We start from the raw sequence: 14,440 nt of genomic DNA, 5'->3' as shown, positions 1-14,440 counted from the left end.
TAATAAAAAAAAAAAGAAAACCATATCCCTTCCCTGAGCCACAGCTGCTGCCTCCTGGGAAGAGGCTTCAATGGACTCTGCCAAAGTCCCTGTAAGCACAGCTGATCAATCCTGAAACTCTGAAGAACCTGAAAGCAGAAAAAAGAGTGTCCTGTACAGTCTTAGAATATCCTTACAGAAGCTCACAATAGGAAGATCATTCTAAGGGAGTTACTGAGGGAAGACTTACAAGTGCAGAGACTTAGGGTCTTCCTAGAAACCCCCTGTGAAATAAGTTGACACATTTGATTATCTGTGATATAGTAGTGACTGTGCTCTTTCTAAATCTCACTATTTTCCTATCTTTCTCCTCTGCCTGCATGACTCAACGTTTGCTATAATCAGCTCATTGTTTAAAAGATTCATTTATTTTCATTTTACATCTATCTATCTATCTATCTATCTATCTATCTATCTATCTATCTATATGAGTATTTGTCATGTAGGAAAGTATGTATGTATGAATGCATGTATGTATTATGTATATTACAAGTAGAGGCCAGAAGAGGGTACAATGTCCCCTGGCACTGGAGTTATGGACAGTTTTAAGATGCCTTGTGAGTGCTGGGGGCTGAACTTGGGTCCTCTACAAGAGCAGCAAGTAGGTAAGGGTACCTACTGAGCCATCCCTCCCCTCAGTGCATTGTATTTAGCCCATTTCTCAACAGGGAGTTCATGTATTCAAGGTGGGTAGGTGAGGGATAGTTCTCACTCATACACTAAGCAACTATCCAGACAAATTCACCTATTGTACTAATTAAGAATCATCCAGATAAATTCACCTACTGCCTTGGTAATTCCCTTAGTTATGCTGATAACCTAGACCTTAGATTCAATTTTAAAGCTATAAATCCATACACATAACACAATCTCCCTTACCCAAAGCATAATGGGAATGGAGTGATTACCCAGTGACTGGGTTTGTGACAAACAGCATCTTAAATTTCGCATCGAGGTTACATGGATTGACACTTTCAGCAATCCAATCAGCCACGTGATTGGTGTATTCCTTTCTTGTCATGCTCACTACAAGATTTGCACAGTAAATTATGTAATGTAGAACCCAGCTGCAATCACTTACTAGGGTTAAGGAATTGAAGCTGCCACTTGATTTTATGCACATAAAACATTCCATATTTAGAAGTTTCCTGTTGCTTATATTCACTACTGTGACTATAGAAAGAAGTCCCAAGAATGTTTCTATGGAGCATGCACACGTGCCTCTCGTCCTTCCACGCATGACAAAGCTGCAGTCCTCAGTGGCTCTGCCCAGGAACCCCTGCTTTAATTCTGTAATTCATTTCCCTCTATGAGGCTTCCAGATATTTAAGACAAAATAATACTAGTTCTTTTGTTCCTTTTTTCTTTATGGCATTGTTAGTTTTCCCTCTGAAGAAGTGGACAATATTATATTTGATAAAATGTTCCAATTTTGGGTAGCCCTTATACATAGTTTGTATTTTATACACACTAAAGAAAATGGGAGGTTGCAGGAAATTACTGGGGTTAGTTTATCTGTGAAAGCCATTTTTTTTTATTTTTCAAAAATAAGAAGGATAAATTCATTCTTTTTTAAATGCATTCTTTTTCATTAAATTTTTTCATGCAATATATTTTGGTAGTAGTTTTTCCTTCCTCTAACTCCTCCAACATCCCAACTATCCAGGGCAGGAAAGAAAGGACTAACTCAGATCATGCCCAGAACAGAGGTTATAGGGCAGGAGGGCAGGGAAACAGGAGCAGAAGAACAGGGCAGAGGAGAGGAGGGGAGCAGAGTCACAGGGTGCAGAGGAAGAGGGGAGGAGAGGGACGGGGAAGGGAGCATTTAGAGCAGGATGGCACGGGCCCGGGAGGGCAGGCAGGGCTAAAACAGAGAGCACAGAACATAGCTCAGCCAACATCAGACACAGCACAGTGTAGCCAGAAGCATCACTGAGTTTATCATCTAATAATGTGTTGATAAGCTTTTTGTTTCTCTTCACACATCATTATCAAACATTTGAATCTGCCTTCCTTGTACAAGTCTGACGATCTGCCAACTGTTTGTTAATAGTTTACACTAACACTAATGTAATATCATATTGTCAATGTTTAAAAAGCATTACTTCTTTAAGTTGCTTATATCTGGGATATTCTGAAGAGGATATTTTTGTGTTCATTTCTCTAATTCAGGATAGGGCTGTGTTGCTCAGGCTGACTTTTAACTCATGAGCAGCATGCATACAGTCATTCCTATCAGACCTGCCCAAAGAGGCCATGCTTACAAATAAAATCATAACAGAAAACTCCTTATCTAGGAAGATGTTGAAGTCACAATACCCTTTAATCCGCAGGTGGGTTCCTTTGTCTCTGGAGCTCTGGAGCTCTGCCTTCTGTATACGACATGAGGGTGGTACCCTTCCTTGGTCAGTGGAAGCTTTTTAACAGGCTCAATGAAAAAGTCTCCATGTGGTAGATGGAAAAATCCAGTCTGTAAATATATTCAATGAGAAGGTTTATGTAAATCAAGTCTGCAAAGAAAAATACTAAAGTGAAATATTATATAGACCTCAGGAATCTCTGGAAATCCCAGAAATGGTACTCTCAAACTCTGCTATTGGGTGTTGGAAAACTGAGGCTCATGGATGTCTTTACAATCAGAAGGATTAGATAATTGGTCATAGAGGCCTTTGAGATGCTAGTAAATATGTCCACATGTTCACACGGACCCAGAATGTTCAGGTTCCTGGATCCTCCTTAGCACCATTGCTGGGCATTTACGGATCACAAATAGAGGCCCTGTTTCTGCTTGCCCCCATGGAGTCCCTGCCTATGCCCTCAACCCACTGGTAACAGAACATTTTTTGTCTGTGTGGGATAAAAGACCACACAGTCACCTAAGTGCTTTCATGGGTGTGTTTAATGTCTCATTCAGGAAACCTAAGGCTAAGTGTCTGGTCCATTAGATAGTTCTCTATCACTTTACAGGCAAAGAGAGCATGTTCACCTATGACTATGGGGATCCATTCTATATCTGAGAATGCTGGTCCATGAGAAATTCAATCCAACAGATTGATCTGGAAGTATACTTTTTTATACTCTTTCCTTCACTATGGAAAACTTCCAAGTATCCATTTGAAGTGCTTAGCAAAGTCCTAGCTGGCCAGGCAAGGTAATGCATGTCACTTATACTTAGCACTCTGAAGGCATATGCAGGAGAATTATGAATTTGATGTCACCAGGACTACAAAATAAACACTCAAGGTTCTCATCCCATCATGCAAGAGACAAACAGTTCACCACAGGTAACCTGTTTGGAGTTTTGTATCAAGCCACCTATTCAAGAACACCAGACTTTGAAATGAAATGGGGTCAAACCCAGTGGCTCCTCGCTACTGATCTTGGGTAAATGAGTTGCTCACACAGGGATTACTATTATTATTATTATTATTATTATTATTATTATTATTATTATCATTATTATTATTATTCACAGGTTATTGTGAATGGCAGATGAGTTCATCTATATAAGACTTTTAGAGAAGATGGCGTTCAGAGTGTTGCCTAGCATTAGGCTCTTTCCAGACTTCTGTCATTTTACAGAACTCACAGAATCAAGATGGCTGGTCATTAAATATTAGTTCTCCAAACCTAGAGACTGGGAAAAACTTCCAGGTTCCTCTCTCCATATATCTCAGCCTAATGCTACTCAGCTCTACAGATAAAACTGGCTGACCAGTCTAGGCAAACAGGAGGAATGGGAGGCTCTTCTCAATTTGTGTGTCCTTCTAAATACCTGTAATGGCTATTCTTGGTTGTCACCTTGACTATGTCTGAAATGAACTACAATCCAGAATTTATAAAATTCTTGTGAAAAGGGAAAGAGAAGCATATGATTCACACCTTTAATCCCAGCACTCAGGAGAGAGAAACATGCAGATCTGAGTCTACAGAGCAAGTTCCAGGACAGCCAAGCTTAGGCAGTGAAGGAAACCATTGAAAATAGAAAGCTGGTGATGATGAAATAAAACCAGGTGCCATTTTCCAGCCCTAGCAAGCAGGAGAACTTGCAGGGCCATGCAGCTCTGGCGTTAGAATCAAGAGAACAAGAGACTACTGGGACAATTGATGCTGGTTACCTGGAACTAAGGAATTAGTGGTGATTAAGAAGAGAACATCTCTGAGGTGAAATCTCCTGGGAAGCATTTTTTGAGAACACAAAGAAGCTGTGTTCCAGAGGTGGCTAAGGTTGTACCTTGCACTGGTAGCTGAACTAGCTAATGTATAAGAGTCACTCAAATGATACTGGTTTTGAAGGCATGTAGGGGTCATGGAGAACAGCTGAATGTTGGCACTGTGAGAGGCCAGGGAAGGCCACTGGTGAAGGTGCAGCCCCAGTTATAGTTGACAGCTGAAGACTGAAGGGGTCGTGGAAAGAAACTGAGGTTTGGCACCCTGAAGAAAGTCTATGAGAAGCTATTGGTGAAATCTAGTTGCAATGGAAGAGTCCTGCATATTGGAGATGATGGTACCATGGGATGATCACCAAGAACAGCAGCAGCAGTAGAGTGGAATCAACCAGAACCTAGAGTGCTATAGAGGGCACAGGTCAAGAAGTAACCCAAGCCCTTTGGAGAATCCTAGAAGATCATATGTGGATCCCAAACATTGGAACAAGAAGCTGTGAAGGCGAAGTTGCCTTGGAGTCCCCAAAATGTTAGAGATAATAGAGTCATGGGATACCTGTCAAGTAAAGCTGCTACTGGGAAATGGAATGTGGTAGTTTGAATATACTTGACCCATGGGAAATGGCATTATTAGAAAATGTGACCTTATGGGTGGAGGCATAGCCTTGTCAGAGGAAGTGTGTCACTGTGGGGTGGGTTTTGTAGTTTCCTATGTTCAAGCTCCACCCAGTGTGGAACAGAAGTCACCTTCTGGATACCTGCAGAAGAGTGTCTCATGGCTGCCTTTGGATCAAGATGTAGAACTCTCAGCTCCTCCAGCACCATGTCTGCCTGCAGGCTGCCGTGTTTCCTCCCATGATGATAATAGATTGAACATCTGAAACTCCAAGTCAGCCCCAGTTAAATGTTTTCTTTTATAAGAACTCTTATAAAATCAAGGATTTCCTTGGTTGTGAAACCCTAAGACTGTACTTATTTGTCCTCTACTACCTATCAGTGTAGACAGTAATATAGCCAGACCGCAACACTAGTCTTGCCATTGAGCTTCTTATTTTGATCGCTAACCTCAGAATATCTTCATATGCGGAATAAAAGAAAGATAACAGTTCTTTACTGAGCTGTGAAAAATAGTTGTGTGACCTTGAATAGGTCACTCAAACCCTTGAGCCACAGAGCTCTTCCTCATCGGCAAGAGGCAGCAATGCCAACCACTTTATAGGCCATTGGAGGATCAAGTGAGAGGAGACATGTGAAGTAGCCTACAAGGTATTTTACTTTTAACCTCAGATTTGTCTTTACTCTGACATTTCCTAGGAGATGTGGCACTTTTTTTCTCTGCAGCTTTGTCTGAGAAGAACTTCTGTGACAGGAAGCACTGATGAGACCCAGAGAACAGAATCAAGTAATTGTAATAAGATAGTTGAAACAGATTCCAGGCATTACAGAGATTTGGTTCTATTTCTGATGATTCAGACACCAACAAGAGAGAAGAAAGCCTGCCTGTTGTTAATGAGGCTCATTTGAGCCATAGAAACCAAGCAAAAGGCCAGGGCTCCTCAGAGAGCCTGGGCCCTGTGGTCATTTGTGCACTATTATCAACCTAAATATTAATGTCCCTCAAGGAAACGATTACAAAACCACCAAGAAGAGCTAATCAGGAACTCTTCAGGCTCAGATTTTTGGTTCAAATGGTGGAGAGGAAACAAAGAGAACTCCACTGGAGAGCCTGTGCATTCAGTGAGCGAGATGAACAGGAAGGCCTGAAAGCCACAGGTTTTCCTAAAGGCTTCCTTTCATCTGTATCCCTTCACAGGGTCATCCCTGCAAGCACACACATAGAAATCTATTTCAGTAGTTCATAGAAGCTGGAAGGAGACTCCAGAGAACAACAGTCCGGGCAGGGTAGGGGGAACCCTATGAAGGTACAGGTAGGGCAGTTTGCTGCAAGAACCCCTGTACAGGGATGTTGGAGAAGGGAACGTGCAAGAGAGAAAATTGCACACAAGTAGTGTGAGGAGGAGTGCAGGCATGTTTTCAGGTTAAGCTATGTACCTGTGTTTTCCAAAGCATAAACACAGATGTGTGCATATATGGTGCTAGGTGGCAGTGGCCCAGTGGTCAGTGTATTGAGGTCTTGGTTAGTAAAAACCAGATCATGATGGGCAAAACCACAGACAGTTTGCTTCCAGTGGGAGATCTGGCTTTACACTTGGCCTGAAGCAAGCTATCTGGAAAAATTACTTTTCTGTTTTCAGCTCTAACTTGAATCAAACAAAGCCATCTTCATTCCAGTCTTCCCTACAACCCATGCCCTTCTCTTACCTTTCAAGGAGATTGGGGAAAGAATTTGCAAAACACTGTGAGTTCACAGAGGGCTCTCACTAATCAGGGGGGACCCGCACAGCATGATACCTGAGCTGAGTCTCACTGCAGATTCATTCTCCCTTCCCCATTCTCCCCCATCTTTTCTTCTTCCTACCACATCTGCCAACCTCGGGCACTGCTAACTCACTTTTGGAAATAAACTCACCTACCTGATTTAACTAACTTAGACATACCTAACACCACTACCTGTTGCAGGAACTATTAAAAACGACTTGTAAGTTCCCACGCTAATGCTAGCGACGACTCTCCACCCCAGTGCAGTCCCACCATCTCTTCAGTGGGACCAGAGCTCCCAAGTTCTCTTTGCTTCTCATCAGCCCCACACAAATGACCGTCCACCCTGTGATCAGCCACCACAACACTCATTTACATGGTAGAAACAAAATTCTAGAAGCTTATAATTAACAAATCAGATTTACATGTCAGTCAATTCTCAATTCACAAGATGTCAATACAATAATTTCAGGACCAATTGATAATGGTAAAAGCTGCCCACCTAGATTAGACAAATTATCCCAATTATTCTCTTCTTTATGATATCATAACTATCTGTGGCTATTTAAAGCCACGCTGGTTTAGGTTTTCCTTCCTGTCTGTCCACTTCCATCTTGACTTTTTTTTTTCTCTCCTGAGATACCTCTGTCTCTGCAACTCTTCGCTCCACCTCCCTTTTCCCTGTCCAATCACAGGCCTCCTGTTACACTAATATTTTAATGTAATTAGACAGGGAAAATCCTGCCTCAACTACCCTTTAAAAGTAATTTAAATGGGATTTAAATATTTTTATAGCATTACAAGAATGTAAAAGTATGTACAAACCATAGCTGGCAAGCCCTTATGTATGTTTCATAAAGGGAACCCTCGCCTGGAGGAAAAGAAGGTTACCAATCAGCCAAGAAGTTCCCTGTTCCTCTTTGTAATCAAACATCCCCCAAGGACTCTGTGATCCTGCTATCTAACACTAATAAATTAGTTCTAAGACTACACTTGGTTTCAAATCACAGTTCAGATTCAGACCTAGACCTTGGGGAATAAGATCATGATGGACTTCATATCCTACACTCCAGATTCACATTACAGAATCTAACTCTCTCCACAGACCTGGAAATGACATTTTTCTGCTCTTTGTCCTCCAAACATCTAAGACAAGGCAAGGCCAGAAGACACCAGGCTGTCTGGTAGATAACTTGTGCTGATGGACACACAATGGAATGGCTGCAGAAGTCTCAGTGGACCAGAATTAATACAAACCTCTGAATTTCTTGCTGCTAGTCTTAGAGTAGGAGCTCCTCTCTAATTAACCTTCAGCACAGGGCAGGAGGGGATTTAAGGCATGTCCCAGGATCAAGCAAGGAAAGTTCCTAAAACTGACATCTTCAGTTAGTTTTCAAGTTTCCAGGTCTGCCAAGTCATTGCCTTCCCTTTCTTCCTACTAGAAATACATTCTGTATCACTTTGGTGGTTTTATTTTTCCAGTCAAAGAGCTAGACTTTGAGGACAAGCAGATTGGAGTTCACCATTCAGTTCCAGCAGGAACAAGTAATAAGTCTTTTTATAAGTCATCTGGTCCTTCTGAGTCTCAGTGGCCTCATCTGTCACTGTGTGATGTGATGGTGGCCTTCTACTGAGCAATTACACTTGGGGATGAATGAGGTAATGCATGAGAGTTATTCTAAACAATGCCTGTCCTCTATTTAATGTTTCTCTGCAGATTTTCTCATATTGATAGCACCTCCGCTGTGACTAAGTCATTCATTTCCTCATCCTGGGATGTGTTTGACTCAGATGTTTATTTTTGAAGACAGTTTTGGCTTCTAGAAAAAAAAAATATCCCGCTCATATAAAGGAAGAAAAGTTACCTCTTAATTATCTTTGTTTCTTGCTTGGTAATACATGAAACTAAATGCATTTGTCTCATCATGTTTCTTGAGAGCTCTTCCCATAGATTCACTATTGTTCTTTCATAAGAGAAAAAAAGCCATGGATCTTAACATCCATTCAGTCACTGAAGTGAGTCCTCAAAGAGTAAGAGCACAGGTTCCAAACAGAACCAGATATCAAGAGACTTCTGTCCCAGAGCTCCTTCAATTTTAGCATGCAAAAGACTCTTATGGAAAGCTTTTTTTAAAAAATTGTGTATGTGGGGCTGCAGAGACAACGCAGTGTTTAAGAGCACTTGCTAATCCTACAGAGTACCCAGATTCCATCCCCAGTGTCTATGTGGTGGCTCACATGTGTCACATCAAACGGATCAAGTTTTCTCTTTTGGTTTCCATGGGCACCAGTGATGAATGTGGTAGATATATACATGCAAGCAAAGCACATACATACATAAAATAAAATATTGCAAAATATTTTAAATGCATATGCACATGAGCCTGTCCCAGGACAGGGGGATGTGGTATAAGATGCTGGGATCTGCATAGCAAGCATCTTGAGATGCTGATACTCGTAATCCACATATCATAGCTTGTAAAACACTGTACTCTTGTTTTTTTTTTCTCCTGTAATTCCATCTGGTATAAAACCAAGGATGTGAGTAAATACAGTTTGCTGTGCTTTGGATCTGAAATCTGCTCTCAACTTGTGTTTCTGAACAGCTGTTCCCCAGCTATGGGTATTATTTGGGTGGTCTGGTAAAACTTTAGAAGGTGGAAGTAAATCCTTGGGAGTGGACCTTTGAAGGATATACCCAGCCATGGCACTTGGCACTATCTTTTTGCTTGCTGGTCCATCTTGATAAAAAAGAGTCTCTATGCAAGTTCCAACCAATATGAACTCTTGTTGTTAATCTTGGTTAACAACTTCCCACACCTGGAAAGAGGGAATCTCAGCTGAAGAATTGTCTCCATCATATTGTCCTGTGTGTAGGTCTATGTACAGGAAAATTTTAATCAAGCAATATGGTTGCTCTCGCAAAGGGATCACATCTAAAGATATAATCTGGCCAGAATGCAGTCATGCCCTGGATTACAGTATGATCTGGTTGGAATACAGAAATACCCTTAGTATACATCTTTACTCCCTACAACGAAGGTAAGGTTAGTTTGTAGAAGAAAGCAGCCATGTTTGAAAATGATAACTAATTGAGGGGTAGATGAAGTAATGAATCAGAGAAAGATTTGACAGAATGAATCAGTGATAGGATATGCCCAAGTCACACAAGGACAGCAAGGGAAGAGGAGCTACTTCAGAGCAGGAAGAGAGAAAAAAAGTGGAAGCATGATGTAATGTGTGGTGTGTGTGTGTGCATGTATGTGTGTGCGTGTATGTGTGTGTGTACACAATTGTTTTCCTGGACAGTTTTAAAGAGCCAGGTAAAAGAGAGAATAAGCCAGACACAGGTGAAGACAGAACAAGCCGGAGAATGGAAAGGAGCCAGAAGATTACAAAATTACTCAAGTTAGCATGCAACAGGGCAGAGCAATTCAGCCAGGAGCTGAGAAAAGCTGAATTGAATCAGTCAGCTTGGAACATTAGATTGTATGGAGGCTAGAAGCTTCCAGAACTAGATCTAGGGATAGTAAGAAAAGAGAAAGATATACTCTGGGCTCAGCCCAAGTCATGTATTCACACATCTTGGGCACAGCTGTCATCTCATCACCTCATCCTATGAAATAAACGTGACATTTACATCTATAGGGGCATTATCTTGACTGTTAACTGATTGTCAGCCTAAGCCACCAGGAACAGTACAATTCCCTAGGCAGATGGGTCTGACCTGTACAACAAAGGTAGCTGAACATGAAAGGCGGCTTGGCAGTAACAGTGTTCTTCCATGAATTCTGCTTTAGTTTCTGCCTCCAGGTTTCTGCCTTGAAATATGAAAAACAAACAAACCTATTCCTTCATTGCTTTTGGTAGTATCAAAAAAACAGAAACAAAACTCTGTGTGTGTGTGTGTGTGTGTGTGTGTGTGTGTGTGTGTGTCTGAGTGTGTCTGTGTGGATGTGTGGATGTGTATGTGAATATGGATGCATGTGTATGCGTATATATGTATGAGTGTGTGTCTATGTATGTATGTATTTCCCTCCTTTAAGTAGCTTGTGCTACCCATTCTGTCACCTTAACATAAAATTAACAAATACCATAGGAATAGCTCAATTAAAACCTTGGTTTGCCTCAATCACAAGAAATTCCAAGTATGACAACAGCCAAGTTGTAAAGAACACTCCACAGATGTAGGACTGGGAAATATATGCACAGTATCTTTCAGGTTAAGTCAGTACAAAGGTATTCCCCAAAGGTTGGAAAAACATTCCAGTAAATAGATCTCCTGGCTGACTAGGAGTTTTAGATCTGATATATGAAATGATTTCACATAAAAAAAAATAAGAACTTTGAGAGAACTCTGCATACAAATAAATGCTGAAGTACCCCTCTGAAATTGCCCCTAAATTTGTTTGAAAGGTTTTGTTTTATTTTTTACATTGCAAAATGCATTTCTAGAAAAACTCCAGTAGACCTGCTCTCAACACTGTCCTAGGTGGGGGAGGCAGGATCTTCACCAGCAGCTCCACCTTACCAATCTTTCTAGTTCTGAACAATAGATTACATCAGAGATTTAGAGTCGCCTGTTTATACCCTTTTCTCCAAATAATGAATCCATCAAAATTTTTTCTTTTTCTAAGAATTTCTCTGTGTATAATTTTAGTTTTAAACCATCTCAACTAGTCACCCCTGCACCCATTTACCATATCTCCCCAGAAAAGATGAAGAGTCCAATAAAAAAAAAAAGGAAGGGAAGAACTTACTAGCACATTGGAAGCCAGGGAAACTGGTTATTAGAGAGAACAGTGGGAGAAAATGGCACAGGTGAAAGCTCTCTCTCTCTGTCTCTCTCTCTCTCTCCTGTGAGGATCAGTGAGCCATTAAGGTGATTTCAGCCTCATGACACAGCAGGCCATCCTTCAAATTAGAAGCTGCCCTTGCTATGAGAACACAAAGTCTTTGCTGGGATATGAAGAAAATATCCCTGCCTGGTCTTCACCTACCCTGCATCGAAGGCTCCCATCCCTGCAATGAAGTCCACAGTAACCATGAAAAGCAGAAGCTGTGACCACAGGACAATTGTTTTGTTCCCTGGGTGTTACCTTCCCTCTTGACTTCAGTCATCCACCAGACTCCTGGCAGCCTCTGTTTGGGGGATAACACCTGGGAGCTAAGACAGATGCTCTCTGTTGACTGTTTGTTTGTCTTTGAAGAAGCTGCCTGAGCACGCCCACCGCCTGAGTATGCCAGCTAGCCATCTGAAGATCTTCTGAACCTGGGGACTTTGGCACCTGAACTTTCTTTGTAGTGTAATCTAGAGAATTGTTTTCAGTTTCTCCTGTGACTATAAAAACCCTGGTTTATTCTCAGTAAAGTGGAGCCTTGATTGGGACACAACTTGGCTTCCTGTTTTCTCTTTGCATTTCAAACCCTCTATTTCAGGTCCTTTATTCCCTCCTGGCTGAGGTGAACCCAATTAGTGAAACTGCAGGCAGTTTCACCTGGGAACACTGGAGTCACAGCATTCTAGGAGGTTTAAGGATGATCCTGGCAGAGGATGGCCTTTGATGGCCTAGTGATGAGTAGATGAGTAGAAGCTAACCCTGAGGGGATCTGATAGCACACTCATGTTACTATCACTGAAAAGTGACACTAATGAAGAGGATGTCCAATGTACAATGTCACAGCCATGAATTTGTGCACTGACAAACATTTATATCCATATAATAGGTACAAAAACCAAACCAAAACTCTTTCCTTTTAATGGCTGTTTCTTTATAGAAAAATCCCACTCAGTTTCCCCTTTCTATTGTCCACTCTTGTCACAGCTGTAGAAGAACAAGTTCAATGTAATTAAATGTCACCTTCCACAATGCTATGAAGAGAATAGATTTGAGTCATTGTGGTATTATTTTTTACTAAGCACAAATTAAATCTTCCTACTTGGTTTAATATTTCTTAAGTGCTTGAAGACAAGATTGATGTGCTAGAGGGAAGGTATGAGCAGCTGAGAAAGTCTTCAATTGCTAAGGGTCTCCAAGTTAATCTAGGTGTAGTTAAAGGGATCCCTGGGGATAAAGATGCATGAGGGAGAGGGCAGAAGGAGGAAGACACTCATTGAGAGTGAAATGAGAGCCCTGAAGGCAGCAGGTGGAGAGCTTTCCATTTGGGACTGGTTGAAAATGTGTACTGTAAACACCTTTATTTGTTCATCATGGAATCTTCAGTGAGATACATATTGTTTCCTTGATATCTTTGTGTGGCTAATAATACTGGGTCTTATGTCACGAATACAATGGGGGAGAAAACACAATGGTAGCTGAATCAATATGTAACAAGAACCTCGTTTTCCATTGAGATGATAAGATCATTTCCTTGATCTAGCAATCACTCAGTGTCTTAATTCTGCTTTCCACTGCTTGATAAGATGCCCCAGCAAAAGCAGCATAAGGAAGAAAGAGCTTACTTGGCTCACAATTCCATGTTACAAGCCATCACTGAGGTTAAATCCAGACAGCAGGAACTTGAAATAGCTAGTTACAGTACGGCCATGGTTAAGAACAGAAAGCAGTGAATTAAGACATGTTTGGGATCCACTATAACACAGTTCAGGGTTCCCCTGACTAGAGAATGGTTGTACCTATTCTCTAGTGGTAAGGTTACACCCCTTAATTAACTAACCAAGATTATCCTCCTGTAGATATACCTAAGCACCAACCCGATACAGATATTCTCTCATTGAGATTCTCTTCCTAGGTGATTGGAGATTGTGTGGTTATCCATTAAAACTAACTATAACATCTCATGAGGCCAGAAAGAAGGAGCCAACCTTTCACGAAGCTGGACTGAAGGCTTTGCTGAGACAAAGCAAGCCATTGGGGAGAATAAACAGCAAATGCAGAGCAAGCGGTTGTTGGGAAAGGGAATACGAGGATTTATGTTAGTGTAAATCTGGTGACTAGTGACTTCTGAATGTAATGGAGGAATGATTTAGTCTAGCTCAGTATCTAAAAGGAATTCAGTTAGTTACGGCAAGGAAGACACTGTGGAGCAGCTCAGTTCCCGGGGGTGAGATCACATGTTCACATCATGGCAGACAAGGAAGTAGGTAATAGGATAGGAATAGAGGACAAGTTCATAACTCTCAAAAGCCCTGCAGATTAGAGGTTTTACAGTCTTCCAAAATAGCCATACCAATAGGAAACAAGTATTAAAAAATAGATCTATGGGGCACAGTTCAGATTCAAACCATAACAATGTTTAATCCATGGTCAAAGCAAAGAGCAATGAATTAATGCATGCGTGGTTGAGATCCACTCTGACACAGTTTACGATTCGTCTGCCTAGAGAATGAAGCCAGTCTCAGTTAGAGAAGTTTATAAACTTTACAGAATTTGCAAAGCAAGTATGATACTTAGAATAAATATAGTCCTCAAAGACAGAGCATCCTACTCCCCTGAACACACAAGAAAGCACTTAGGTCAATATAGCAAAATGTCCTGTGTTGAAGACATTCAAATATATAAATTATGTTTTGCTATACATTAGCTGTTCTCTGAACCCTACTTCTCCAGGGCTGCGGATGGAATGCATCCTCACTTGTGATAAGCAAGAACTCCACCACTGAGCTGCAGCTTCAGTCCAACCACTTTCTTTTAAAATTATAATTCCAACACACTAAATTAATAGCATGACCAAGTAATGGGTTACAACCTGCAGATTCAAAATCATTGATATAGCCGGCATTGATATAGCTGAGCAGTGGTGGTGCATGCCTTTAATCCCAGCACTTGAGAGGCAGAGACAGGCAAATTTCTGAGTTTGAGGCCAAACTGGTCTACAGAGTGAGTTCCAGGACA

The 14,440-nt window shown here is 41.2% G+C and overlaps 1 protein-coding gene across 1 annotated transcript in view; it reads right to left on the bottom strand.

Annotated features, from left to right (window-relative positions):
- The window catches only part of Adamts12 (ADAM metallopeptidase with thrombospondin type 1 motif 12), a 288,229-nt gene that overhangs the window by 198,719 nt on the left and 75,070 nt on the right, over nt 1–14,440 (bottom strand). The window contains exon 3 of the mRNA XM_031360747.1: nt 2,359–2,509. Coding sequence (XP_031216607.1) covers nt 2,359–2,509 — 151 coding nt within the window. The remainder of the gene's footprint in view (nt 1–2,358; nt 2,510–14,440) is intronic.

Source organism: Mastomys coucha, unplaced genomic scaffold (assembly GCF_008632895.1).
Source record: "Mastomys coucha isolate ucsf_1 unplaced genomic scaffold, UCSF_Mcou_1 pScaffold8, whole genome shotgun sequence".
Taxonomy (NCBI): Eukaryota; Metazoa; Chordata; class Mammalia; order Rodentia; family Muridae; genus Mastomys; species Mastomys coucha.
The sequence above is the reverse complement of the archived record's forward strand: the minus strand, read 5'-3'. Positions and strand labels throughout refer to the sequence as shown.